We start from the raw sequence: 23,513 nt of genomic DNA on the forward strand, positions 1-23,513 counted from the left end.
TTGGCATATAAAAAACGAAGGAAAACGAAAGAAAAAACCAAGCGACAAGAAAGGACATTAAAGTTTGTAGCCTGGCAACTCCGTAATACTCGTGAAGGGGGGGGAACAAGAAAACAAGAACCTTAAGAGACACAAACACGAGCATAAAATTGTAATATTTTCGCTACATCCTCGTGCCGCTGCTGCTGCTGCTGATGATGATGATATTTTCAGATATTTTTCATTACACTGTTGTACTTTTACGACTGTTATCCTTGAGTGAAGAACTTGCCACAGGATGCTAAACCCACACACACACACACATACACCTTAGACACACGTAGACAGACGCATGAGCGAGGTGAGCGAGCTTTTCAAAAACCGTTAGTTGTCCGCACCAAGAGCGCACAATTATCTGTAGGCAGAGAGAGAGAGAGACAGAGAGAGAGAGAGCGACTGCGAGCCAGCGCGTGGGTGAGAGAGCAAGGCTGTGTGCGACTGGGAGTTTGGAGTGTGGGCGGAATTTTCACCTTCGCACTTTGGAATTTTGTGTTATTTTTTTGGAATTACAATTTATTTTAAATAATTATTTTTTTATAATTTTTAGTTGAATTAAACAATTTATTTTCTTCAGCTGTTGCCGCAAATTGAAACTTTGGTTTTCGCTTAGCACTGGCCGAAACACTTGAAGCACACGCACTGGTCACTCACTGGGTTGTTGAATGTTTTTTGTTTTAGTTTAAACAATTTATGAATATATTTTTTAAATATTTACAAACGCGCCTCAACAACACGCACAACACTCCGTCGCTCGTCGAATCACAACTGACCTACGGAAAATGCCACGGCTCCGTGTGCGAATCGTCTCGTAGCCTCCAACGTGTAAGCGTTCAAAAGTTTCTACAAATCCGGCGCAAAATTTTACGCTCTTTTTGGAGCTTTTTTTGTGAGTGAGAGAAATACTTTAGGCGGATGTGGCTGCACGCTGCTGATGATCGAGAATATATTTCATTTGTGCCTTAAAAATAGACAAATTTTATTTTATTGAAATAATTAAAAATTCAGTTTCCTTTTAATTTTATTAAATGAATTAATTAATTTAATTCCACACGCTACATGGCAACTACACAAAGGTGAGAGCTTGCACCAGAGACACCTGTCGGCGAAATGGGTACAACATTTTGAGCAATAGGGCGGCGCCACCGTACAACTAATTTCAGGAGGCAAAAATATATAATGCGATGTCATAGCTCAACAAACAATATGTTGTTTCTGCTTGCTTTTATTTATTAAATAATTTCACGATCACAGCAATCCGGATAATCAGCATTTGGGGCTGTGTATTTGCCAAACTTTTTGCCAGGCGGCAGGCCAACAACGCCACAGCTACAGAAATTAAATAAAATATTATCAGTTATAATTATTGAATATTTTAAATATTATTTAAAAACTCACGTCTGTATCTGTCCCTCGCTATTCTTGCCGCACACAACACGGGCACACATTTTGGGATGGCGCTTGGACTGGCCGTCGTTCAGCACGAGTCCATCGACCACACATTTGCCGGGATGAGCGGGGTCCTTGAAGATGCCACGCGAAACGGCTGCCTCACTTTGAGTGCCCAGCAGCAGCACAGCGACGAGTAACAAAAATATTCCTGTAAGCAGCTGCATCTTCACTTCAGAGATTCAGAACTTTGACTAAACAACTGAGCGATAATCTCAGACTTAATAGGAAAGTCCAGAGATCTGTTGAGGAGGGCTGGTCAACCGGTTCAGCCATCAAAACTAGCTGCGAGTGGGGGCAGAGCAGAGGCAGCGGCAGAGTATTTATGGATCCACTCAATTATCATTTCAATGCTAATAAAAACACTTATCAATATTCTCAAAACCACTCAGGGACTAAACAATATGTAATTTAATCTGGCCTTTTATTTTTGGGGTTCACTTTTTCTTACTTAATATCATTAATAATAATTTCACGACGACAGCAAGCGGGATAATCAGCTTTTGGAGCTGTGCATGCGCCAAATCTACTTCCAGGCGGTGGATCAACCTTATCACATCTAATTCAATGCTCAATTAATACCGTGGAATCGCAATATGCCTATCAAAAACTCACATGAGTATCCCGCCAATGCTGTTCCTGCCGCACCACAAAAGTGCACACATTTTGGGATGGCGCATCCACTGTCCATCGCTCATAATGTGACCATCAATTACACATTTGCCGGGATGTGCTGGGTCCGCAAAGATCGCATGCATTGAATCTGCCTCAATGCCGAACAGGAAAAGGGCGGAAAAAACTATAAAGATTGCCGTAAAATGCATACTTGGAACAGCGTTACAGTATTTCAACAGACAAACTAAGCGTAATCCTAAATAATCAGTTGAATGCTCGAAAAATGATCAGTATAATGGCTGCCAAAAGTTCAAGCAAAGGTTTCGGCGATTAACTTTATCAGCTCTTTGCATTAGAAGCAAATCTAATTCAAATCGCGCTCTCAGGTCTATTAAAGTCTGAGCTGCGGCTATCGCACAAAAGTATCAACAACAAATATTATTAAAATGTACCGACAGGATGTCCGTTTACAGGATATTATATCGTTTTCGGGGGGGCTAATTGGGCCAAGCTCGTTTTATTCGCTCGGTATTACTACGGTATATTTTGACTAAGAGATGGTATATTTTGGTATACTTCTGTGGTATATATAAACGACAAATCAGCTGTCACACTGCCATCAACCCCGTCTAAAAAAAGCAAAATATTAACTTGTGTTCAATTTGTTTAAACAGAAAACCATGTCCGACGAGTACGCGTGTGTGGCTAAGGGCAAGCTAAAGCTAAAGAACGACACAGAACTGAAGAAGAAAAAGAAGAAGCACAAGGGCAAGGACAAGGAGAGGGAACGCGAAGCGCTGCAAAAGTCATATGTGGAGCAGCAGCTGCTGGAGACGCCGAGCAGCAGCAGCACATCCTCATCGGCAGCAGTGGGCAGTGGATACGAACGGAAGCTAACCAAAGCGGAGCTGGCCAGCAAGAAGCAGCAGGAGAAGATGCGCAACAAACGAATAATGGACAAGGCACAGACGACGCACAAGGAGCGGGTGGAGAAGTTCAACGAACATCTGGACTCCCTCACCGAACACTTTGACATACCAAAAGTGTCCTGGACAAAATAAACCGACACACAGAATGCTGTTTGTGTTATTGTAACTTAATTGTAAGGTTTATTATTATTATTAGGATTACCAATAGAAAGCGTTAAGTAATTTCGACTACAATATGTGTGTGTGGGGGGGCGACCAATCGGGGATGGCACAACTAAACCTAAAAACACATTCCGTCCGTCCGTCATCTATGTGGTAGCTACACGATAATCATATACAAATCAACTTGAAGAGGATTTTTGTTTTTAGTTTCCAACTTTCAGTCCAAAGTAAGTCCAAGCGCGAGTGCTGGGTGTGGGTCCTTCCATGAAGGACAACTTAGCGCGGCGATATCAACTCAAACATGGCATACTTCCAGGTCCATGAACGCACCAGCTGCTCGAATCGCTCACGCTCGTGCTCGTAGATGTAGCCCACTTCGGGCTCCATGCACACCTCGGTGTATGGATCGGTGAGCAGACTCTGCACCGACAGCAGAACCTTCGCCACATTCAGCGCCAGCGACCAGTTTTGCTGCTGGAATATGTCAATGCCCACATCGCCATGCCGCGACACATTTGGATGCAGAATTTTGGTGAGGAAACGCACCGTGGGCGGCGCCATGGGGTAGCGATCGGGAAAGTAAATGAACAAAAAGAATTTTCCGCCCTCGTAGGGACTGCCCGGTGGGCCCAGTATCGTGGCCTGCCAGTAGTTATTCTGTCGATCCAATGGTATGGCGGAGATGCCCTCCGACTCGTAGCTGTTCAGCAGATTGGCCTCGCCGCGCAGAAAGATATTCCGTATGGGATTCTCCTGCTCATCGTCGTGCGGCGACTGACCGCGGCCGCCCATCTCGATCAGGCAGGTGCGACAGAAGCAGGAGGACATCAGTGCCCCGTACAGCTTGTACCAGTTGGGCGTGTCTGCGAGACTCTCGAACAGTGGCCAGCGCTGCTTGATGTATGCCTTCCACATGCTCTGGGCCGTGTTCTTGCCGATGATGTCGTGCCACTGCTTGCACACCTCGCTGGACATCCACAGGGACATGTCATCCAAATAGGCGAATATCTTGAGCAATATCTCTACCGGTATGCGATTGATAATGCTCTTATTGCCCGCTGCATTGCTGCCACCAGCGCCATTGGCATTGTTATACTCATGCGAGCGCAGCCGGCCATCAGCCAGCTCGTTCATGTAATGCGGCAGCCCCAGCGGCGCCATGGGTCGTGGCCGCTTGATGGGCAACAAAAACGGATTCACGGCACGCTCATTGTCAAAGTCGCGCTCGGGTGTTTCGCGTCGTGCAGGTGGCACCACATCTGGCAACTGTTGTGGCTGTTCCAGCTGAGGGAGCGCCTCCGCGTCGGGCAGCGCTGGCTGTGCTTGTGGCTGTGGTGCGGGCGGCTCTGCATCTTCCAGATCTTCAAAGCCCATGATGTCCACATCGTTTTCAGTTTCCTCATCCTCCTGCTTGTCCTTGAACGGTGGCTCATCGTTGCCCGAGTCCTCGTCATCGGACAGTTCTGTGAGCATCTCCTCGGCCAGTTGTGCGTTGTAGAGAAAGGCGTGACACGCCCCGCACAGGGGCTCGCCAAAGTTGGGGCCATAATAGCCATTGCACACCCAGCAGGTGTGGCTATTCTGTGTACGTTGAATTATAAACAATTAGTTGACAAATCCCCGGCGTTGCGTTCGTTGTATACACACCGAAAAGGAGAATGTGGGCTCCGTCAGTTGTTCGTCTTTCGCCTTGTCCGCATCTTCGCCTTCTGCGTCGTCCATTTCGTCATCGCTGGCGTTGAGCTCTTCCAGCAACTGCTCCTGGTCCTTTTGCTGCTGCGCTGACACGCAGCTAGTCATTTTTTTCGGTGCGGCGCACAAAAATTGTTGTAAAAAAAGAATTTCGAGAAATCAAGAGTATTAGCGATGGCAGCTCAGCGATACACGCAATACAAGCTGTGCGCATCGATAACTGTGTACTGCGTATCGATAAACAAAACAAAACAGCTGAAACGCCACACGTGCAATATTTATGTTAAAATTTGCACAAAAATGAAGCCAAAAAAGAAGTTGGGTATGTTTATTCACAAAACACAGAGACTGATTACAATAAACAACGTTTTTTCCTTTGACAGGTGTTGGTCTGAGTCGTGAGGAGCGACAGGTGCTTGTTATCGGGGAAATAATTCAAGAGCTGCTCGCCGCACACGAAGCCAAGAAGGATGTCAATTTGAATCGCATGAAGTCGCTGGTGGCGTCCAAATATGGCCTGGATAGCTCGCCACGACTGGTGGACATCATAGCAGCAGTGCCGCAGGATGCCAAAAAGATACTTTTGCCCAAGCTGCGGGCCAAGCCCATTCGCACAGCGAGCGGCGTGAGTTTCAAGGCTTTGTCCCATTTTTTTTAAGCCACTTTAATGGTTGTTTTTCTTATAGATTGCTGTCGTTGCTGTTATGTGCAAACCACATCGTTGTCCACACATCAATATGACGGGTAATATATGCGTGTATTGCCCTGGCGGTCCGGACAGCGACTTTGAGTACTCCACGCAGTCGTACACGGGCTATGAGCCCACCTCCATGCGTGCCATACGCGCACGCTACGATCCCTTTGTGCAGACGCGACATCGCGTGGAACAGCTGAAGCAGCTGGGCCACAGTGTGGACAAAGTGGAGTTCATTGTGATGGGCGGCACCTTCATGTGTTTGTCGGAGGAATATCGCGATTATTTCATAAGAAATCTTCACGATGCGCTCTCCGGTCACAGCAGCGCAAATGTGGCCGAAGCGGTGCGCTACTCGGAGAAATCTCGCACCAAGTGCATTGGCATTACAATTGAAACACGTCCGGATTACTGCCTCAAGCGGCATCTGTCGGATATGCTGAATTATGGCTGCACTCGGCTGGAAATTGGCGTTCAGTCTGTGTACGAGGATGTGGCCAGAGACACGAATCGCGGCCACACGGTGCGCGCTGTGTGCGAGAGTTTCCAGCTGGGCAAAGATGCTGGCTACAAGATTGTGGCACACATGATGCCCGATCTGCCCAATGTGGATTTTGAGCGGGATATTGAGCAGTTCATAGAATACTTTGAGAATCCCGCTTTTCGCTCAGATGGACTGAAGATTTATCCTACGCTGGTCATACGCGGCACGGGCCTCTATGAGCTGTGGAAGACGGGACGCTACAAGTCGTATCCGCCCTCCATGCTGGTGGATTTGGTGGCCAAAATCTTAGCGCTGGTGCCGCCATGGACGCGGGTTTATCGCGTGCAGCGTGACATTCCCATGCCGTTGGTTAGGTGAGCGATAAACACTCCATTCTGAGACACTTTTCACAGAGTTTTCCTCCTCCCTTTGCAGCTCTGGTGTGGAGCATGGCAATCTGCGTGAGCTGGCCCTCGCGCGCATGAAGGATCTGGGCACCACCTGCCGCGATGTGCGCACCCGCGAGGTTGGCATCCAGGAGATACACAACAAAGTGCGACCCTACGACATAGAGCTCATCCGACGCGACTATGTGGCCAATGGTGGCTGGGAGACGTTCCTCTCGTATGAGGATCCCGAGCAGGACATTCTCGTGGGTCTGCTGCGTCTGCGCAAGTGTTCCCCGGACACCTTCCGGCCTGAGCTCAAGGGGGAGTGTTCCATTGTGCGGGAGCTGCATGTCTATGGCTCCGTGGTGCCGGTCAATGCGCGCGATCCCACCAAGTTTCAGCATCAGGGTTTTGGCATTCTGCTGATGGAGGAGGCGGAACGCATAGCCATCGAGGAGCATGGCAGCCGCAAGCTGGCGGTTATCTCGGGCGTGGGCACACGCAATTATTACCGGAAGCTCGGCTACACGCTGGACGGACCGTACATGTCGAAGATGCTGTCGGAATGAGTTTGTTTAAATATTTTATCACGCCGTGGGAGCTGTAGGATTTTCGCTACTTAACGCTAATTCTGGGCCTTAAAATATATACACATAAAATATACATAAATAAAAGTGTGTTCGGTCCTTAAACAATTGCCTCCGCGGAGCCAAACACCAGAAATATAATCCAACCCACGAGATTGATGCCCGCTGCAGCGCTGAAAACCATCGGCCAGCTTTGTGTCAGCTCCAGAATGTGCCCCGCGAGGTACACACCCAGGAATCCCGGTATGGCGCCCACTGTGTTCATCAGCCCGAAGACGCTGCCGGAGTGTAGCGGCGCCAAGTCCTGTGGGTTCACCGTCACCGCATTGTTGTGGAAGCCCGTGCCGCCTATGATGATCGTCATGCAGATGAGTGCCGTGTGGAAGTCCGTGGTGCGACTCATCACGAACAGCGCCAGATTCTGGGCGGCAAAGCAGCAGCTTTGGATGAACTTGCGCACCGTCGTGGTGTGCCAGTCGCGTGCCAGCAGACGCGTCGTCAAGTACTTGGCAAACAGAGTGCATGGGGGCAGGGCCAGCCAGGGTATCATGTTCACCACCCAGCCCTTGGCGTGTGGGAAGCCATCGTGGAAGTACGTGGGCAGCCAGGAGAGCAGCACAAAGAAGCAATTCATCTCGCAGGCATGCGTCAGGACACACGCCCAAAAGGACAAGCGACTGAAGTAGCGCAGCCAGGGCACAGCAGTCTCCGCGGGCGTACGATTCGCGCACAGCCGCGAGGGTGTGGCTATGTTGATGATGCGATTGCGCTCCCCGGCCATGGCATAGTAGCGCAGCACCAAGGCCCAGGCAATGCCCATGAGGCCAATGACACGGAAGACATACGACCAGCCGAAGTAGTCGAGCAGGAAGGAGCCCATAATGCCCGTGAGTAGGGTGCCCAAAGCGGAGCCAGCAGTCAGCAGACCAAAGAAGCTGCTGCGTTCGTTGGGGCAGAGGTTCTGCAAGAGGAAAAGATAGAATCAAAGCAGCAAAGGAATGTCCAACACTCACCTGACTGGTCAAACTGATCATGCTGGGAAAGTGCACGCCCTGAAAGGCTCCATTCAGTATCCTAATGGCCACAATAAACGGAATGGCATAGCTCTTGATGGAACCCACAGACCAGATAATCGTGGGCATCAGGAATGTGATGAGTGACCAGCCAATAGCAGCAAATAGTATGACCCTTTGGCCGCCGAAACGATCGCTAAAGTAACCGCCCACCACCTGCGTCAGGGTGTAGCCCCAAAAGAAGGAACTCAGCACGGTGCCCGAATCGGTTTTGCTCCATTTTTGTGCTGCTGCCACTGCCGGCACCAGCAGTGGCATGGTTGTGCGTGTCGAGTAGAGCATACATGTGCCCGTTATCAGTGTGATGAACCAAATGCGTTTCTCGTGCCTGGAAAAAAGCGTGGAAACGATGAGTTTTTGATGGAAATTGCTGTTTCCTCTGTGCCGTTACCTTGTCCATATGCTTTGTGTGTCCACCAGCTCACCACGCAGCAGCGAATACTTGAGTTTCTCATCCATGGTGTCTAATAAATTGACTGTGTGCTACGTCCGTGCCTATGCTGAGAGCTCTTCTTGCACGTCACACATTTTCCCAGCTGCCGCTTGCCGCTGTGGCATGTTCTGTTGTTGGGGCGAGCAAGCAGCGTTGTTTACTTTCTATGGGAAACACTTTCTATAGTTTTGTATTTTTACGTGGCTATTTTTCACAGAACCAGCAGCTGGTTTTTGGCAACGCGATAGAAGAATGAATCTTGACCAGTCTTCCCGACCACTCAATACGCTACGCTCCCTCCAGCAAATAAAAGCGTTATTTTGCTATTTTCCAACCAACTCTTTAGTTTGCAACAATTTAATTGCTTAATTTATGTATTTTTCGCAACAAAACAACTAAAATATGAAGGCAGACCTATAGACAGAACGGAAATACCTAAATGTAGGGTGCACATGATAGTGTGGCCATACTCTGTCGTTGCCAGATGCTCAAGCGCGAATTTCAAACGGCCGCCTGTCTCAGAAAATTAAAATTTGCACTGAAATTTCTTAATAAATTTAATTTTTATGGTAAATATCAAGTATATGTAAATATGGTTTGAATTGAAAAATTGTATAAAGACCTAAATAAACCTAAAACTAACATCAGATTCTATTTTTTTGGCAGTGCATCGTCATCCGTGGGATCACAGTCCGCACAGTGCCAGGAATAGCCGCGAATTTTCGGCGACTTTTTCAGCGGCGGATCGAGGCAGGCAAAGTGATAATGCTTGTGGCACTCGTCGCAGGTTACCACTTGATTGGTTTTACCAGTTTTGGTGCACACGCAGCAGTTGATCTCCACCACGGGCTTGGGGTTGGACACCCGCGGGCGGCCCACGCGAGGCGTTGCCTTCCGTGGACTAACCTTCCGCTTGGGCGATGGATTCTCGGGTGGGGTTGTCACTGCTGCTGCTGCTACTACTGCTGGTGTTTCCTTGCTGTCCTTTAGTTTTTGCGGGGACAACGCCACAGCGGGCATCACAACGGGCACAAGGATCTCCTCTCGCGGCGCCACAATATCCTCGACTGTCTCCACGGACGTTGGCCGCGATGCCTCATCCACGGAGCGCACTGCATTGGCGGGCACATAGAAATACTGAGATTCAGGCGCATCCTCCCCGGGCAGTCGCATCGTTTTCAGTATAATTTTGATGGTGTTTCGCGCGGCATTGGCCGGATTCTCGTTCAGATGAGCCCGCTTTTTTCGCTTTCGCTTGTGCTCCTTGCTGAAGGACTTTTCCGTGTCCGAGGAGAGATTGTGCTTGTTTTTATGCTTGTCCTTGCGCTTGCCCTTGCGCGATAGTTTGCCGCTTAGCTCGTCCACGGAGTCCTCGCAGCCGGACAGCAGCGTTGTGATGGGTGTGACCAGAGCTAGCGCAGTGGAAGCGGCGGCAGAAGTGGAAGCCACGGGCACTGGGGGAGGGGAGATAATGAAACTTGCTGCGAAATTGGGAACTAGCCAGAAATTCCTTACCATTTATTGGAGTTTTCCGCGGCGACTGCTGCCTCGGTCGTTTCGGCGACATTGTCAGATCCACGTAGAGCTCCGGACCCACAGCCACTGGCAGGGATTTGTTCAGCGCTCGCTTGGCGGACATTTCCCTTGCAAACGCTGTCGCTGGTGCCGGCACATCGTCCAGGGAATAGCGATCCACGTACACCAAGCTGCCATCCTTGTTGAAGCGCGTGCGAGACTTGCGCGGACCCGAGGAGATCTCTGTGACGGCGTCCGAACCATCCGACTTGTCGCAGCACTCGGAGCACTGCCAGCCATACTGCTTGGATTTCTTGGGCGGACGGGTGAGCGGCGGGTTGAGGCAACCCAAATGGTAGTGCAGATTGCAGGTGTCGCACTTGACCAGCAAATGTTGATCGTTGTTTCGCTTGCAAATGCCGCAGGCCATGGCAGGCGCTATGGCGGGTGTGCCGCTGCCTCGTCCCTGCTTTGCCTGGGTGCTGAGCATCCGCGAGGAGTCCAACTTGGTGCCGGGTGGGCCGAGGTGTGCGAGCGGGAAGCCCACGCCCATTTTGAGCGCTGCTGCTGTGGGCACGGAGATGGGACGCTGTGGCGGCGTGGGCGTGCTGGTCTTGGCCGGCGCTTCAGGCAGCGGCCGAGCAATCAACTCCACATTGGGCAGCGTAACGGAGGGTGCCACATGCGACAGATTCCCATGCAGCGTGCGTATTGTGGCCAGCAGCGTGTCCCGCTGGGCCTTCTCCGCCTTGCGCTCCTCCAGCGAGGAGTCGTACTGCGCGCGCAGACTGTCCTGATCCTTGGACAGAATGGCATTGTGGCTGATGAGTTGCTGCTGCTGCTGTCGGAAGTCCTCCATGCGCACAATGCGATCCATGTAGTAGGCCGTAAACTCCACGCTAAACGCAGGCGTTATGTGCCACTTCTTTCGGATGTCTGTCAGCGCATTGATGTGCGCCTCGCGCTGCTCCATGTGCTGCACATCGACGGACATGATCTCGGCCTTGGCCAGCAGCCGGCGGCAGGCAGAGGCCGAAGTGGTTAGCAGTCGCGACATCTTCTGCGTGGGCACCCAAGGCGCTGGCTTGAGTTCCTTGTGCTGCGCGTACTTCAGTTGGATCTTGAGCAACTTCCGCTGTATCCTCGCCTGTGCGGGATTCGTGTTGGGCTCATCCACGGGCTGCTGCTGCTGCTGCTCCTTCTCCTTGGCCTTCTGCAGCATGTTGAGGCGCAGCGTGTGATAATTCCGTCGTCGCTTTTTGATCATTTCCTTCTCCGAATGCACCTTGCAGTGCGCATAAAACGGATCCGCTGCATCATCCTCGTGATGGGCTTCGATGAGGAAACCCGCCACCTGTGCGCACGTCACATGGAAGTAAGTCTTGCACATGCCCGCATCGCAGCCAATGCACACGCCGGTCCGTGCGAAGAGAGAGTTCTCACAAAGGGAGCACACTTTGGCGCCCCACTTGCTGTACTGCATCTCGAAGAGTGTGACCGAGGAGAGCTGCTCCACCTCACCGAATGCCACACCGGGCACATACAGCGCGCAGATCAGGTGCACCCACTTGCCCACGTCCGTCTCCTTGTAGATGCCGCCCTTGTTCGGGCACAGCTCGCAGTCCGGCTCGGAGACGCCCGCGCGGCAAGCCTCACAGAACCAAGGCTCCGTGGAGCAAGTGGAGTTTGTGCTGGAGATGCTCACGTTGTCGCTGACGCCGTAGCAGCCTTCGTGCACGGACACGCCACACGCATCGCACTCGACAATCTCGTTGACATCGTCACTGCGCTCACCCAGACACACGCAGCACATACGCTTCGCCGGCGCGCTGGACAGCTGCACCGAACGTATCGATATGGTCGCAGCACCGCCAGCCACTGGTGGCCCGTAATCGCCTCCATTGATGCCATTTTGCAGTGGCGCCGCTTGGACCTCACTATCCGCCAGCAACTGCTGCAGCTGCAGCGTGGAATCATCACTCTCCGCCTCGGAGTCATCCGCATTGGAGTCCGACTCGCTGCTGCTGGCATCGCTGCTGTCACCCTCCCCGTCGCTCTCGTCCTTGCAGCCATCGATGTCTGGGCAAAAGTCGCTGTCCGATGAGCTCTCGCCCAGATCCAAGTCGAGCAGGGCCTGCGTTGATATCTTTGGCTGCCGCGCCCGCTTGAAGGGTGCCATTTTTGAATGGCAACGCAGTCGAGTCGTCTCTTTTGCTAATTTTCAAATTTTTTCGATTCCTTTTAAACTTAACCCCTATAAAGCTTACGTTTTTCTTCGCTTTTTCACAATCATGTGTGTAGTGTGACCGCTCACTTTTTGAACAAATTTACCGTTCAACGCATGGCAATATACCGTAGTATATCTTCTTATATTCAAACTATACCATAAATATATGGTGACTATTCAATTTATAATATATTATAGGGGATATATAAGCAAGTATATCTTAATCTTAACATATGTTAATAATATACAAAATATGTAGCTCTCATTGCAGCTGAACTGTTCTCAAACACCCACTGGTTGGCAATGGGTTAAAAGATCTTAGAACATGATCCATAATCATATTTCTCAATTTTGATATTCGTTTGTTTATTAATAGTTAGCTAAAACTCTCGGCACTGCGCACATAATTTTATCCACTTGATGAATCAATTGTCTACAGCAATAGCAGTTCGAAGCTAAAGTTTTTATTGTATTTTCGATGAAGTAGGGCTTAAGCAAAATGATCAACAGCAAAAACAAGCATAAAACGTGTTTTTCCAACAACATTTACGCACGCGCAAAGAATGAACGTATAAATATTCTCTTTAGTTTTATTCTATGCATATTTTATCATCTCGCAGGGTCCTGACCGTCTTAAACTATTAAAAAAGCTTCCATAAACGTACTTTATGCTCTAAAAATGCCCTAAAACACCTCCAACTGCTCAATGGGCAGCCACTTGGAGCTCTCCAATGCATCATACAGACGACGATCGGCATCGATGGCCTCGCGATTCATCTTGTCCACGTCTAGCACAAATTTATGTTCCACTAAACCGAAGTCATCGTCTGTGCCACCGTTGGAGGCGGCTGTCTGCTGCTGTTGCTGCTGCTCGTACTGAGCGCTGCGCTGGGCGCTCCAGGCCTCCGCGTGCTGGGCGAGTGTCGTGGGGTTCGAGTGGGACTGTGACATGGCCTGTTGGTAGTAGGCAGCCGCGTCTGTAATGGAGGGTCCCGCCTGCTCGTAGTAGCCCTGCCAGGCGTTGTAGCCCTGCCAATAGGTGCTCGTGGGATCGTAGTACTGCGAATAATCCGCACCGGCGGCAGGCGACGATGAAGCTCCTCCGCCAGAGCCAGTGTAGCCGTAGCTGGTGTTGCCACTGACGCCCAGAGCAGCGTTCAGCTCGGATTTTGGCTTCGGCACAGCATTGCAGATCTTAATGGGCTTCGTGCCCAGACCAATGTATCCATTCATGTCGTACAGCGCCGACTTCTGCTCATCCTCGATGCCAAAGCGCACAAAGCCGTAGCCCTTGGAGAAGCCCAAGCTGTCCAAAATCACTTTGGCCGTCTTGATGGATGTGAACTTGCTGGAGAAGATCTTGTACAGCTGATAGTCGTCCACATCGGAGCTGAGGTCACCCACCCAGACGCTGAACTCGCGCTCGTTGCCCGGCAGCTTGTACGAATTGCTGGCGGAGTTCAGGCGGAAACGCACAATGGGGTTGGTGCCGGGTATTGGTTTGCCATTCAGCTTGTGCATGGCATCAAGTGCATGATCGTCGGATATAAAGTTTACGAAACAATAGCCGGCGGGCTCTCCCGTGTACTTGTTTCGCATCAAACGCACTGTGGTCGGATCTTCGCCCATTTTGCGGAAGGCCGCAATTATGAAGTTCTCCGTCATGTAGGACTCCAGCTGTGAATTGTGAATGTTAGCAAAGCCTCAGACAATTATTTATGCTACTTACACTGCCCATCCATAGCTGGCAATGCACGGACGCCATTATTGTAGTCAGAAAAATAAAATTGTCGGCAGCCGAGAAAATAAAAACAATAGTGATAGCTGCTGTACGGCACGCTGCTATCGATTAAACATATATTGATGTAGCTATAAATCGATGTATATAATATATTCTTTGTTGATTTGTGAACTGTTGCTTGGATAAATATTTATTACGGATTTATTTATTTATAGCACGTGTACACTACTTTACTGTATTTCAATGTCTAAAATTATATATCCGTAATTTTTGGTTTGAGCCGAGCTCCTATCGATACTTTTGTGCGATAGCCCAAACCTATCGCCGTTTGACCTTCACCGTTTGCGTGCGATTTGGTTAATTTAATTCAAAACATTTAGAAAAATGCGTCTAACGTTGACCCGGCTGGCCAGCCTTACGCCCAAACTTAAGGAGCTGCGCATCGTGCTAGATCCAGCTGGCGAGGCCTCCAAAGGAGCCAGGTTAGGTGGTTTTATTTATAGTAATTACATAATATAGAAAAAGGAAAAACCAATAATTACAGGGAATTTGTGCAGAAATTCTATCCAAATCTGAAGAAAGCCAATCCCGATTTGCCAATACTGGTGCGCGAATGCTCTGGCGCACAGCCAAGGCTATGGGCGCGTTATGGTAATTATATAAAAAGCTTCAGAAGTTGCCCAAACTTTAATCTGTAAAAATGTTCCCACCCGCAGGCAAAGGCAAGGAAATTTCCGTGTCGCTGAGTAACCGCGAGGCGCCCGACATCCAAAAACAACTGGAAGCGGTGGGCAAGTAAACGGAGAAGCCAAAAATACTTATCTAGCGGGGAGGGTAACCAATTTTAGGCGTTATTAAAAGTACAAAAGACAAACCCAACAACTTTCGGCTGGCAACTTTTTGTTATTTTTAGTTGGGAAAATCGTAGGATTACAATTTGCAGGATTAAATCCCTAAGCTCAATCGCTAAACGGCGGCAGTCCGAACTGCTCCGGCTTGAAGTCCTCCAGGGAGCGCAGCACCTGTGTGGCATGGGAGCAACGCTCCTCGGACAGCCGTGGATCGGGCACCATGACCACCTGCATGCCGGCGCTCTCACCCGCCGTCACGCCATTGGGCGAATCCTCAAAGACCAAGCATTTGCTGGGATCTGGCGTATCGCTGAACCGGCCAGCGGCAACCAAGAAGATATCTGGCGCTGGCTTGCCGTTCTTCACCTCAGCGTCCGTGGAGCCGCACACTTTGTGGTGGAACAAGTTGAAGAGTTCCTTGTGGTGTGTGGATTTCAGCTCCACCATGTCCGCACCCGAGCTGGTGGCCAGCGCAAAAGGCACTTTATTGGCATGCAAATGACGCAAAAGGCGTGCGGCACCTGCAAGACATGGAGGAAAGGCAATGAGGAGTGGATTTAGGCAAACATTTTCTATGAAAATCGCGCGCAAGGATGTGCTTTTGTTACTGGCGGTGCTAACCTTCCAGAAGCGGCACGTTGTCTAGTCGCTTGTGGCACATGTCCGAGTAGCGCTTGAGGAAGTCATTCAACGTTATGGGCAGCTGACATTCGCTGATGACAATCTCCGCGGAGCGTTGCTCTGTGGTACCCATGACCCGAAAGCGGGTTGCCACCGAATACGAACGGCCAAAGGATGCGGCAATTTGCTTTGTTACCTCCTCGTAAATACGCTCAGTGTCTGAAATTTGGGAATGGCAAAACGTTCAATTAATACCTGGCATCAATTGTGCATTTCCCATGAGGGTCAGCGCATTGTCGCGCTGCTGTTTGGCGTACTCCTCCCAGGTGATGGGCAGCTCGTATGATTTCACCATAAATTCGGCCACCTGCCGCGTCTGCAGGCCCATCAGCTGTTCCTTGACATCGAATGTGAAGGTTTTGCCATACGGATCGAGTACCTGCTGTGCGGCATCCGTGTACAGCCGCTCGGTGTCTGATGGCAAGAGACGGGACGCTAAATTCAAACACAATCACAAAACGCATGCGACACTTACCCAGCAACAGGCCGTCCATGTCGAAGATGCAGTGGGTGACATTCCGTAAAACCTTTTTTGCCATTTTGCTCTGCTCCTCCTCCAGTTCCGGCTCTTATGTAATGGCGTAAATTGTTGGTGAAATACGTCTAAAGGAGCTGCAACACAAACACACACAAATTACAACGTAATTTCGCCACTCAGCCATAGAAATTCTTCCGCCAGCATAGTTCCTCCGCTCTCCCCTCGTCAAGGTCTTTCGCACATATTTTTTGTATTACTTTTTATGCTTTGCGTGTCCTTGACCCAAGGACGTTTGCTCCACTGTCCAAATTATGAATAAAGCCCGTGCAACAGCCTTGACCTACACGTAATGTTTGAGTTCCTGAATTTGGGCCTGCGTCGTCAACCGCTCCACAACGCTTTCTGTTGCGCCCCAAAACGATGAATGTTAGGGTTTTAACTGTAAAAAATATATCGAAAAAGCCCCACCACTCGCTAAAAAGCGACGAGTGTGTCTAAAAACTTTTCCACTAGGCAAACACACATACACACACACATGCATGCAGGTTCGTATTGAATTTCCAGTGTGACATCTAACGGTACCGTGGCATAATAACAGTTGCTTGCGGCTGTCAGCACACCCATACCCTCCCACACACCACCCACTACACAAAATTTGTTTTTCTTTTAAATTTATTAAAAAACAAATACATTTTAGATGTTCGAATGTAATCCGTTTGCTTTTTTCTGACGAAGAGGAATCTGCAATACAAAATTAATATTATAAATGGGAACACTTAATGGAGCTAGAGCTCTTATGGCAATGAAACGCACCTTAACTTAGGCGCTCAGCAAGCACACACCACCGGCCTTCTTGATTTTGTCTTCAGCCTTCTTGGAGAAGTACTTGGCCTTCACAATGACGGGGCGGGCGGGCAGATGTCCACGACCCAGCAGCTTGTAGTAGCCCTGCGCAGGTACAAGAATTAAACATAAATTAATACAATTTTCAACAAACAATCCAAAAGAACGATTTGCATGTTTCTGTAGCTATTTCTTTGATCTGTAAGGCTTCCTCTACATGGTGAGAGCAATTGTACGAAAGCATTCAGTCCGCCCATCGCCTTGGGTGTATCTTCATGTTCAAAGAAACAGCAAAAACAGCAACAAACAAGAGGAGGAACTTACGAATTTCACCAAATCGATGACGGGAGCCTTTGTGCTCTTCTCCTTCTCCAGCTCGGCGAATTTCTCAGGTCCGACCAGGGACCACAGTTTGTCCAGGTTGATTTCGGGCCTGAACTTGTGCTGGCGGCGCAAGTGGAAGTTCCTCATACCGACCTTGCCAAAGTAGCCAGGATGGTATTTGTCGAAGTTGATGCGGTGGTGGTGCATGCCACCAGCGTTACCGCGACCTCCGGGATGCTTGCGGTGCTTGCCGATACGGCCATGACCGTGGCTGACGTGACCACGCAGCTTTCTGGTCTTCTTCCGCTTGATATTTGACTGCAATTGGGAGAGAAATCACTTTTAATTCATGTTTTCCTGCACGTGTGACAGCCAAGCGACTGCGGCCATTGGCACGTGTGGAGGTTATGTTGCCACGCCGATGTCGCTTTTGCCGTTTTGCTCACTTTCACATTCTGCTATTGCACAGTTTTTGCTTTAACTGTGTGCGGTTAAACTGCAGCACAGTTAATCAATTTTAGCCATCGGCAATGTGTGTTTATTTTGCCATTAAATCTAATTCAAACTGCACAACGTTCACCGACGTGCACTCACCATCTTCAGAGTTTTGGAAAGAAAGAAGTGAGTGAGGTTGGCTGCGCTTAAACATGACAGGCTGGAAATCGTATATCGAAAATGTGCTGTTGCGCGCACATTTCAGTTAACAGAGGGACGTTGTGCGCAATGTTGGGGCTTAAGTGCTGTTAGGCGCATTAATTTTCTTGAAATATTTAATACAATTTGTTTTTTTTCTGGTTAACAATTTATTTATAACATTTTAAATTTCTTCCACTAAGCGAAAGCGTTGATGCTGCTTCTCTGGAATAACGTTGAAAAACTTCTTATAGATGGTTTGGTCCTGGCGTCCGGCGTAGTTCCTCTGCACCCAAGAATGATCCCAATTTGGATCAATTGTCTCGCAGGTCACGTACACTTTGCCGTGTTCCATGGCAAACAACGTGCCATTGCGTCCAAAGCCAACATTCAAGCCGGGATGGAAGCGCGTTGTCAGCTGTGTGGCCAATATTGTGCCTTGCGAGACATTGTGTCCGTCCATCACGCGCCATCCACGATGCTTTGGTCTGGGATGTCCTTTCTTGTTGCGGGTGCTGCCGCCGGTCTTCTTGCTGGCATTACGTATGGTGGCTGCAGAGAAAAAATTCCAGTTAGTTGCCCTCTCAACAGGTTTTGTCGGGTGTACACATACTTATCAGTGGCTGATCCGCTTTGAGACACTGTAGCGACAGTTTCTGCATCATGGTAAACGACATTTTGTAGTTTTTAATTGATTAAATAGCGACAGAAACGCGGATTTGTCTTTTGTTTATATAAATCCAACTTCAGTGTTGCCACACTCACCAAACGAGAAAAATAGAGAAAAAATCACAGATTTTTGTCTGAAAACTTGTACCAAATCGTGCTGCTTATATTCCTAAAACATAAAACATTGTATTTTGTGTTAGTTTGTCTCAAAATATAGAAATATTGAATTTTTTAAAGAAAATTGTAATTGAAAAAGTGCTGTTAGACGCACACCGCGCTCTGTTAATGGCTAGCTCTTTGTGGTAGTTTTACCCAAATTCATTAGAGCAACACTCGCCGACGAAGAAAATTAATTTGTATTGTTTTCTCCGGCATTTAGAATTAAGTTTAAAGTTAAATACATATAAGCATGTCGCCGTGGGGCAACATTTGTCGCATTTGCAGCAGCCCCGCTGACTATGAGATATTTGCCAAGATACCAACGTACTTGCATGGCACAACAAATGAATTTCTCAACTGGCAGAAGCCGATAAACATATTGCTGGAGGAGACAACGGGTTTGAAAGTAAGACAAACAGAAAATTGGCGAGGTTTTTAGTGTAATGTGTTCTTGTATATCTCTGCTAGAACTCTACTGATGATGGACTGCCGCGTAATATCTGCGCTCCCTGCATTTCGTATCTGAAACACGCCGTCACATTCCGTGAGCAGTGCATTAAAAATGCACTCAGCCTTAAGCTGGCGGCGCTCTACCAACAAAAGTCGGTAAACATAACGGAAAAGAGCAAAAAGGACAAGGAGAGTGCACTATTTACGGCCGAGGACCTCAGCTATGTGGAGCAGCGGCCGGTGCACAATCTGCTGCTGAATAACACCGTCAAGCTGGAGGGCAACAAGGACAAAGTGCACAAGCAACTGCTCAATCAGCAAGTGCCGCAGCTGACGGTGAACTCCGAGCAACGTACACAGTATTTAAATTTGTTATACGACAAGCAGCAGCAGTGCAATGCCAAGCAGGGCAGAGACATGGAGCTGCCCAGCGGCAGTGGCAGTGGCAATGGCAACGGTCTGGTCGACGACGAGGAAGACTATGCCGCTGTCAGCTCTAGCGATGAGAACGAGGAAGCTGCTCTGCTGCGCAAGCACAAGAATTGCTACAACTACAGCGAAACGAATTTCGAGGAAGACGATCCCATGGAGCAGGATCAACTGCGCGACATCAAAGTCACCATCCCCGAGCCCATGTGGAAGGAGCGCAAGTGCCCGGCCTGCTTGAAGCGCTTCATGTTCGAGGAGTCCCATCAGACGCATCTGGACAACTGTGTCGAGTATCAGTTCATCACCTTCGTCACAGAAATGACAAAATTGCTGGAAATTCGCAAGCAGAAAATGGTCTCCCCACACGAATTCATTCGGAGGATGATCTTTGCGCTGCACAAAACCTGCACCTGGCTGCAGGAACATTCCATTGACACGCTGCTGGCCGAGAAACTTAATCAGGTGAAGGTCTCCAATGGGGAGAAGACAGCGGAAGCGACGGCTGTGCCTAGCCAGCCAGAGTTGGAGGTGAAGCTGGAGGATTTGTTCGACTTTGCGAGTGGCACAACGACGCCCATAACGGCGGAGAATAATGTTTTGTATGCCATTGCACGCTCGGAGAGCACAAACTCTCAGTGTAAAGCGGAGTTAAGCAATAATTCCCCAAGAGCATCGCTCGCGGGGGTGAAGAAACCCATTCCGATACGTGTTAAGCCCGCGAGTACTTCGATTGGCATGGGCCTGCGACCCTCGCCACAGCAGGGACTGCGACCCAGTCCCAATGGGGAAGCTCTGGGCTTGGGTCTACGGCCACCAGCGCAGCAGCCACAACCCAACGGCGACAAGCACAAGGAGCGCGTGACTTTCCTGGAAAAACTGCAACGTGCTGCAGTCGTGACCCCCGGCTCGGGCACTCCGCCCGCTCAGGCAGCTGCACCGCCAACCTTTTCGGCTCGCTGTGGGCAGTGCAATTTACCCTTTGACTCTGTCTCCGATTTGGAGATTCATAATATTAATTATCACAACAGCCAAAACGAGAGCGAGCCCCACACAGACGACGATGCCCAGCGGCGTCGCATAATTGCACTTTTCGAAGATGATTTATAAATAAGTGTGACCCCCCCCTAAGTGTATATCGTGATGTATTTACCCTACAGTTACTTTTTGTTTGTTTTGTTTTATCCAAAGATTTGCCAAGTTTTGTCCTAAGTGTGAGGAATTTTCTTCGTTTTTATTTATTTATTTATCGCGTACCAAATTCTCATTAAAGTTTAATCTTAACTCCAATCCTCTGACCAATAAAGAGACACCCAAGACTCAAATGTAATTTAAGCATAAACTTTGAGTTGTTCCAATAATAAATTGCTATCAACAAGGTTCAGACTTAAATAATTCTTAAGCAAACGCAACAAGTCGCAGTTCAAATTGGCATTCCGCAGCGCAAATAAACGATTTAAAGCAGCCAAAAACTGCTCAGGTGCCGCTAAGCAACCCAGCAGCTGTGGTTCACCGTTAGCCAAGAGGTTAACCATCACGCGCACACCATAGATGGCGCTCCAACTGCTGTCCAAGCTGCCAACAAAAAAGTTAACCAAACTCTCGGCCTGCCGCACGCTTAGCTTCCGCTTGGCGCTGACAATTTCCAGTTGAAATAAAATGTACATAAAATATTCGCTGCCCTCTTTCGCTGGGCGCTTCTCCTGTAGATGCTCCACAATGTAGCTGCGATCTAAATCACTCACAGCGCTGGCAGCGTGTGTGGCAATCAGCTGCAAACAAATGCCAGCATCAGCCTGAAACTTATTCAAATCATCTGAGGGCGCCGTGTAGAGTTTCCACAATTTGGGCACCAGCTGCATTTGCAACAAAGTCTTAGCTGCCTTTGTGCAGGTCTCCAATATGTTGGCCAATGTCCACAGGCAGCTGCGTTTCAGGCGCTGCTCCTTGCCATCCAAATATGTGACCAAATAGCTGCCCGTCAGCGCTGCAATTTTCTCCGACACGTGACCATCGCCCAGGGACAGATTGCAGAAGCATTCGGCGGCATCAATTTGACGCTGTATATTAGCACCTAAAGAGCAGAAAGATCTATAGAAACTCTTGTGGGAAATGCTTGCAGGGTACTTACCACTTAGTTCCTTAACCAGCACCTGCATGGCGCCCGGTATCCCGGCGAATGTATTAATATTCTCGTTGCCCTGAAGAAAGGCATGACTCAGGCGGTACATGTCCTCCGCTGTGGCATGCTTACGCCGCTTGATTCTTGCCGCCAGTCCACTGACATCCTTGGCACTCAGATTCTCCAACTCGCTAATTTCGTTCCTGATCTGCCCCAAGCCGAAGCGCAGCGCATCTGTTGCATTTGTACGAAGCACCTGGCGTTGCTCCTTGGCATAGCTGCGGATCTTGAGACGTAGCATGGAATCCTCCGTGCGACTGGGTAGCGGTGGCGAGTCCATTTTTTGTTGGGTTTTGTTTGTTTGTTTGTTGAAATGAAAATGAACTTAAATAAAACAGATCAACAATTAACCCACTCAACCCCCCTCTATTTAAACAGGGGAAGAACTTGAGGTAAGCTGCGGAAAATAATACTGTTTTTAGATTCTTTTCGTAGATTCCAGCATTTTCTTTGATCACCAAATAATTATGACCTTCATATACTACATCTGAACTGAGCGTAAATTTATCAAGTTTCCTCAAATTCGTGCGTATTTTTTAATACCCACTGGCCGATCTAGGGTTAATCGTTCTCTGCTTATGTCTGGAATTCATATTTCTTGATTTTGATATTCCGCTTAACAATAATAACTAGCTAAGACTCTCAGCACTGAGCACATAATTTTATCAGATGGAAAAATCAATTTTATACAAGTCTGACTAATTTTAAAAACTGTCTTTTACTGCATTGTTTATAAAATAAGGTGTAAACATAATATGCCAATAAAGAACATAACCATAAAACGTAAGAGGGCATGAAATGTTGCGTGCATGTCTGTTTGAGCCTAACAGCACAATAGCCTTTAGTTGGCGCCGAAGGCTCAATTCAAAAAGACCAGCTGCATGTAACCTTATACACTTAATTTGCGATGGGAAATTGTAACCCAACAGCACATTTCAATCAGTTATCTCAGGCACATGACTCATCCTAAGGTACCCGACTAAAATTCTAAATAGTCTTTCGACTTCGTCTTCTGGTTGTCCCACTTCCTCCATGAAAAGAGTTCAGTTACTTCCCATTAGAATACCTAAACACACCAAGAAGAATGCCGAGCTTAACTATTTACTAAAGTACCAGTAAGAGTTCCTGGCCAAGTGGCTTTCTTTCAACCTTTTTCCCAAGAATTTCTACGTAATCAATTCAGTTTCACCTGCCTGCTGCGAGTATTTCCCTTTCTGCCTCCTGCTGCCCAGTTTTCATTATCTCTTGCCGAGTTATTATTGCCTTGGCATCTTAACAACCTTATCCCAACTCATCTTCTCATGCTCATCCCCACATAGACTTCCCCCAACCTGAAGCACTCAAGTGCAACTTTACTTTTAAGTGTGCGAGCGACAAAACTTTATGGAATGGGAGCAGAGCAGAGAAGGCACAGCAAAACTTTCATTCCCTCAGTATCTACGTGTACTTCGCCCAGAGTGTTTATTATTAAAAAATTTGTTGCCATTTTGCTGCCCTTAGGAAACTTTTGGCTTCGGGGTTTATGACCAAATTGCGTGCACACGTGTACAGCAGCAGCAGGAAGCAGGAACATCCAGGAGCGAAGGAGTGTGCCTGGGCGAGTGCAGCATCCATGACCGAGCGAGAGTTGTTGGAGTGTCGGAGTCCATGAAAGGCGATTAGGGTCAAACTGGCTTTGGTTAGTTGGGCAGAAGGAGCAGAGCCCCAAACACCACCTGTTGGCTTATCGTTTTGATGGTTCTCTCTCTCTCTCTTCCTGCTTCCTGTAAAGTTTTGTGGCCATAAGTTTCA

At 48.6% G+C, this 23,513-nt stretch overlaps 13 protein-coding genes across 16 annotated transcripts; 4 read left to right on the forward strand and 9 right to left on the reverse strand.

Annotated features, from left to right (window-relative positions):
* Positions 1-1,245: 1,245 nt before the first annotated feature.
* LOC117900337 lies at positions 1,246-1,690 on the reverse strand. Its single transcript, XM_034810676.1, has 2 exons — positions 1,435-1,690; positions 1,246-1,365 (listed from the first exon to the last, which is right to left on the reverse strand). The coding sequence occupies exons 1-2, from the start codon at positions 1,650-1,652 to the stop codon at positions 1,269-1,271; spliced, it is 315 nt and encodes a 104-aa protein (XP_034666567.1). The 5' UTR covers positions 1,653-1,690; the 3' UTR covers positions 1,246-1,268.
* A 1,024-nt stretch (positions 1,691-2,714) lies between these two features.
* Positions 2,715-3,260, forward strand: LOC117902092 (protein FAM32A-like). Its single transcript, XM_034813188.1, has one exon. It carries the CDS (start codon positions 2,781-2,783, stop codon positions 3,159-3,161), a length of 381 nt encoding a protein of 126 aa, XP_034669079.1. The 5' UTR covers positions 2,715-2,780; the 3' UTR covers positions 3,162-3,260.
* On the reverse strand, positions 3,254-5,060 carry LOC117902084. The gene is made up of 2 exons (XM_034813177.1): positions 4,839-5,060; positions 3,254-4,772 (listed from the first exon to the last, which is right to left on the reverse strand). The coding sequence occupies exons 1-2, from the start codon at positions 4,989-4,991 to the stop codon at positions 3,468-3,470; spliced, it is 1,458 nt and encodes a 485-aa protein (XP_034669068.1). The 5' UTR covers positions 4,992-5,060; the 3' UTR covers positions 3,254-3,467.
* A 20-nt stretch (positions 5,061-5,080) lies between these two features.
* LOC117902081 (elongator complex protein 3) lies at positions 5,081-7,120 on the forward strand. The gene is made up of 4 exons (XM_034813174.1): positions 5,081-5,205; positions 5,267-5,508; positions 5,570-6,435; positions 6,497-7,120. The coding sequence occupies exons 1-4, from the start codon at positions 5,184-5,186 to the stop codon at positions 7,017-7,019; spliced, it is 1,653 nt and encodes a 550-aa protein (XP_034669065.1). The 5' UTR covers positions 5,081-5,183; the 3' UTR covers positions 7,020-7,120.
* Positions 7,017-22,462, reverse strand: LOC117902085 (solute carrier family 17 member 9). 2 transcript variants are annotated; one of them, XM_034813179.1, is made up of 4 exons: positions 22,449-22,462; positions 8,502-8,570; positions 8,051-8,438; positions 7,017-7,998 (listed from the first exon to the last, which is right to left on the reverse strand). In XM_034813179.1, exons 2-4 carry the CDS (start codon positions 8,567-8,569, stop codon positions 7,138-7,140), a joined length of 1,317 nt encoding a protein of 438 aa, XP_034669070.1. In that variant the 5' UTR covers position 8,570; positions 22,449-22,462; the 3' UTR covers positions 7,017-7,137. The 2 variants fall into 2 exon arrangements, with proteins under 2 accessions (XP_034669070.1, XP_034669069.1); XM_034813178.1 differs by lacking the exon at positions 22,449-22,462 and having other exon boundaries at positions 8,502-8,789.
* LOC117902080 (PHD finger protein 14) lies at positions 9,142-12,344 on the reverse strand. The gene is made up of 2 exons (XM_034813173.1): positions 10,059-12,344; positions 9,142-9,997 (listed from the first exon to the last, which is right to left on the reverse strand). Exons 1-2 carry the CDS (start codon positions 12,235-12,237, stop codon positions 9,195-9,197), a joined length of 2,982 nt encoding a protein of 993 aa, XP_034669064.1. The 5' UTR covers positions 12,238-12,344; the 3' UTR covers positions 9,142-9,194.
* On the reverse strand, positions 12,904-14,156 carry LOC117902088 (tRNA selenocysteine 1-associated protein 1). Its single transcript, XM_034813181.1, has 2 exons — positions 14,015-14,156; positions 12,904-13,962 (listed from the first exon to the last, which is right to left on the reverse strand). Exons 1-2 carry the CDS (start codon positions 14,048-14,050, stop codon positions 12,970-12,972), a joined length of 1,029 nt encoding a protein of 342 aa, XP_034669072.1. The 5' UTR covers positions 14,051-14,156; the 3' UTR covers positions 12,904-12,969.
* LOC117902093 (NADH dehydrogenase [ubiquinone] 1 alpha subcomplex subunit 2) lies at positions 14,336-14,905 on the forward strand. Its single transcript, XM_034813189.1, has 3 exons — positions 14,336-14,508; positions 14,571-14,677; positions 14,743-14,905. The coding sequence occupies exons 1-3, from the start codon at positions 14,411-14,413 to the stop codon at positions 14,823-14,825; spliced, it is 288 nt and encodes a 95-aa protein (XP_034669080.1). The 5' UTR covers positions 14,336-14,410; the 3' UTR covers positions 14,826-14,905.
* Positions 14,915-16,511, reverse strand: LOC117902089 (probable pseudouridine-5'-phosphatase). Of its 3 annotated transcripts, none has more exons than XM_034813185.1 (4): positions 16,381-16,511; positions 16,034-16,170; positions 15,499-15,717; positions 14,915-15,398 (listed from the first exon to the last, which is right to left on the reverse strand). In XM_034813185.1, the coding sequence occupies exons 2-4, from the start codon at positions 16,095-16,097 to the stop codon at positions 14,986-14,988; spliced, it is 696 nt and encodes a 231-aa protein (XP_034669076.1). In that variant the 5' UTR covers positions 16,098-16,170; positions 16,381-16,511; the 3' UTR covers positions 14,915-14,985. The 3 variants fall into 3 exon arrangements, with proteins under 3 accessions (XP_034669076.1, XP_034669074.1, XP_034669075.1); XM_034813183.1 differs by lacking the exon at positions 15,499-15,717 and adding an exon at positions 15,754-15,972; XM_034813184.1 differs by lacking the exon at positions 15,499-15,717 and adding an exon at positions 15,754-15,972 and having other exon boundaries at positions 16,294-16,429.
* LOC117902090 (60S ribosomal protein L27a) lies at positions 16,764-17,868 on the reverse strand. The gene is made up of 4 exons (XM_034813186.1): positions 17,798-17,868; positions 17,204-17,521; positions 16,850-16,984; positions 16,764-16,777 (listed from the first exon to the last, which is right to left on the reverse strand). Exons 1-3 carry the CDS (start codon positions 17,798-17,800, stop codon positions 16,856-16,858), a joined length of 450 nt encoding a protein of 149 aa, XP_034669077.1. The 5' UTR covers positions 17,801-17,868; the 3' UTR covers positions 16,764-16,777; positions 16,850-16,855.
* Positions 17,996-18,609, reverse strand: LOC117902091 (39S ribosomal protein L27, mitochondrial). Its single transcript, XM_034813187.1, has 2 exons — positions 18,450-18,609; positions 17,996-18,388 (listed from the first exon to the last, which is right to left on the reverse strand). The coding sequence occupies exons 1-2, from the start codon at positions 18,511-18,513 to the stop codon at positions 18,021-18,023; spliced, it is 432 nt and encodes a 143-aa protein (XP_034669078.1). The 5' UTR covers positions 18,514-18,609; the 3' UTR covers positions 17,996-18,020.
* Positions 18,812-20,918, forward strand: LOC117902082. The gene is made up of 2 exons (XM_034813175.1): positions 18,812-19,070; positions 19,133-20,918. The coding sequence occupies exons 1-2, from the start codon at positions 18,915-18,917 to the stop codon at positions 20,648-20,650; spliced, it is 1,674 nt and encodes a 557-aa protein (XP_034669066.1). The 5' UTR covers positions 18,812-18,914; the 3' UTR covers positions 20,651-20,918.
* On the reverse strand, positions 20,715-22,068 carry LOC117902087. Its single transcript, XM_034813180.1, has 2 exons — positions 21,672-22,068; positions 20,715-21,614 (listed from the first exon to the last, which is right to left on the reverse strand). Exons 1-2 carry the CDS (start codon positions 22,000-22,002, stop codon positions 20,872-20,874), a joined length of 1,074 nt encoding a protein of 357 aa, XP_034669071.1. The 5' UTR covers positions 22,003-22,068; the 3' UTR covers positions 20,715-20,871.
* Positions 22,463-23,513: the final 1,051 nt, after the last annotated feature.

The sequence above is a fragment of the Drosophila subobscura genome, chromosome U, assembly GCF_008121235.1.
Source record: "Drosophila subobscura isolate 14011-0131.10 chromosome U, UCBerk_Dsub_1.0, whole genome shotgun sequence".
Lineage (NCBI taxonomy): Eukaryota > Metazoa > Arthropoda > Insecta > Diptera > Drosophilidae > Drosophila > Drosophila subobscura.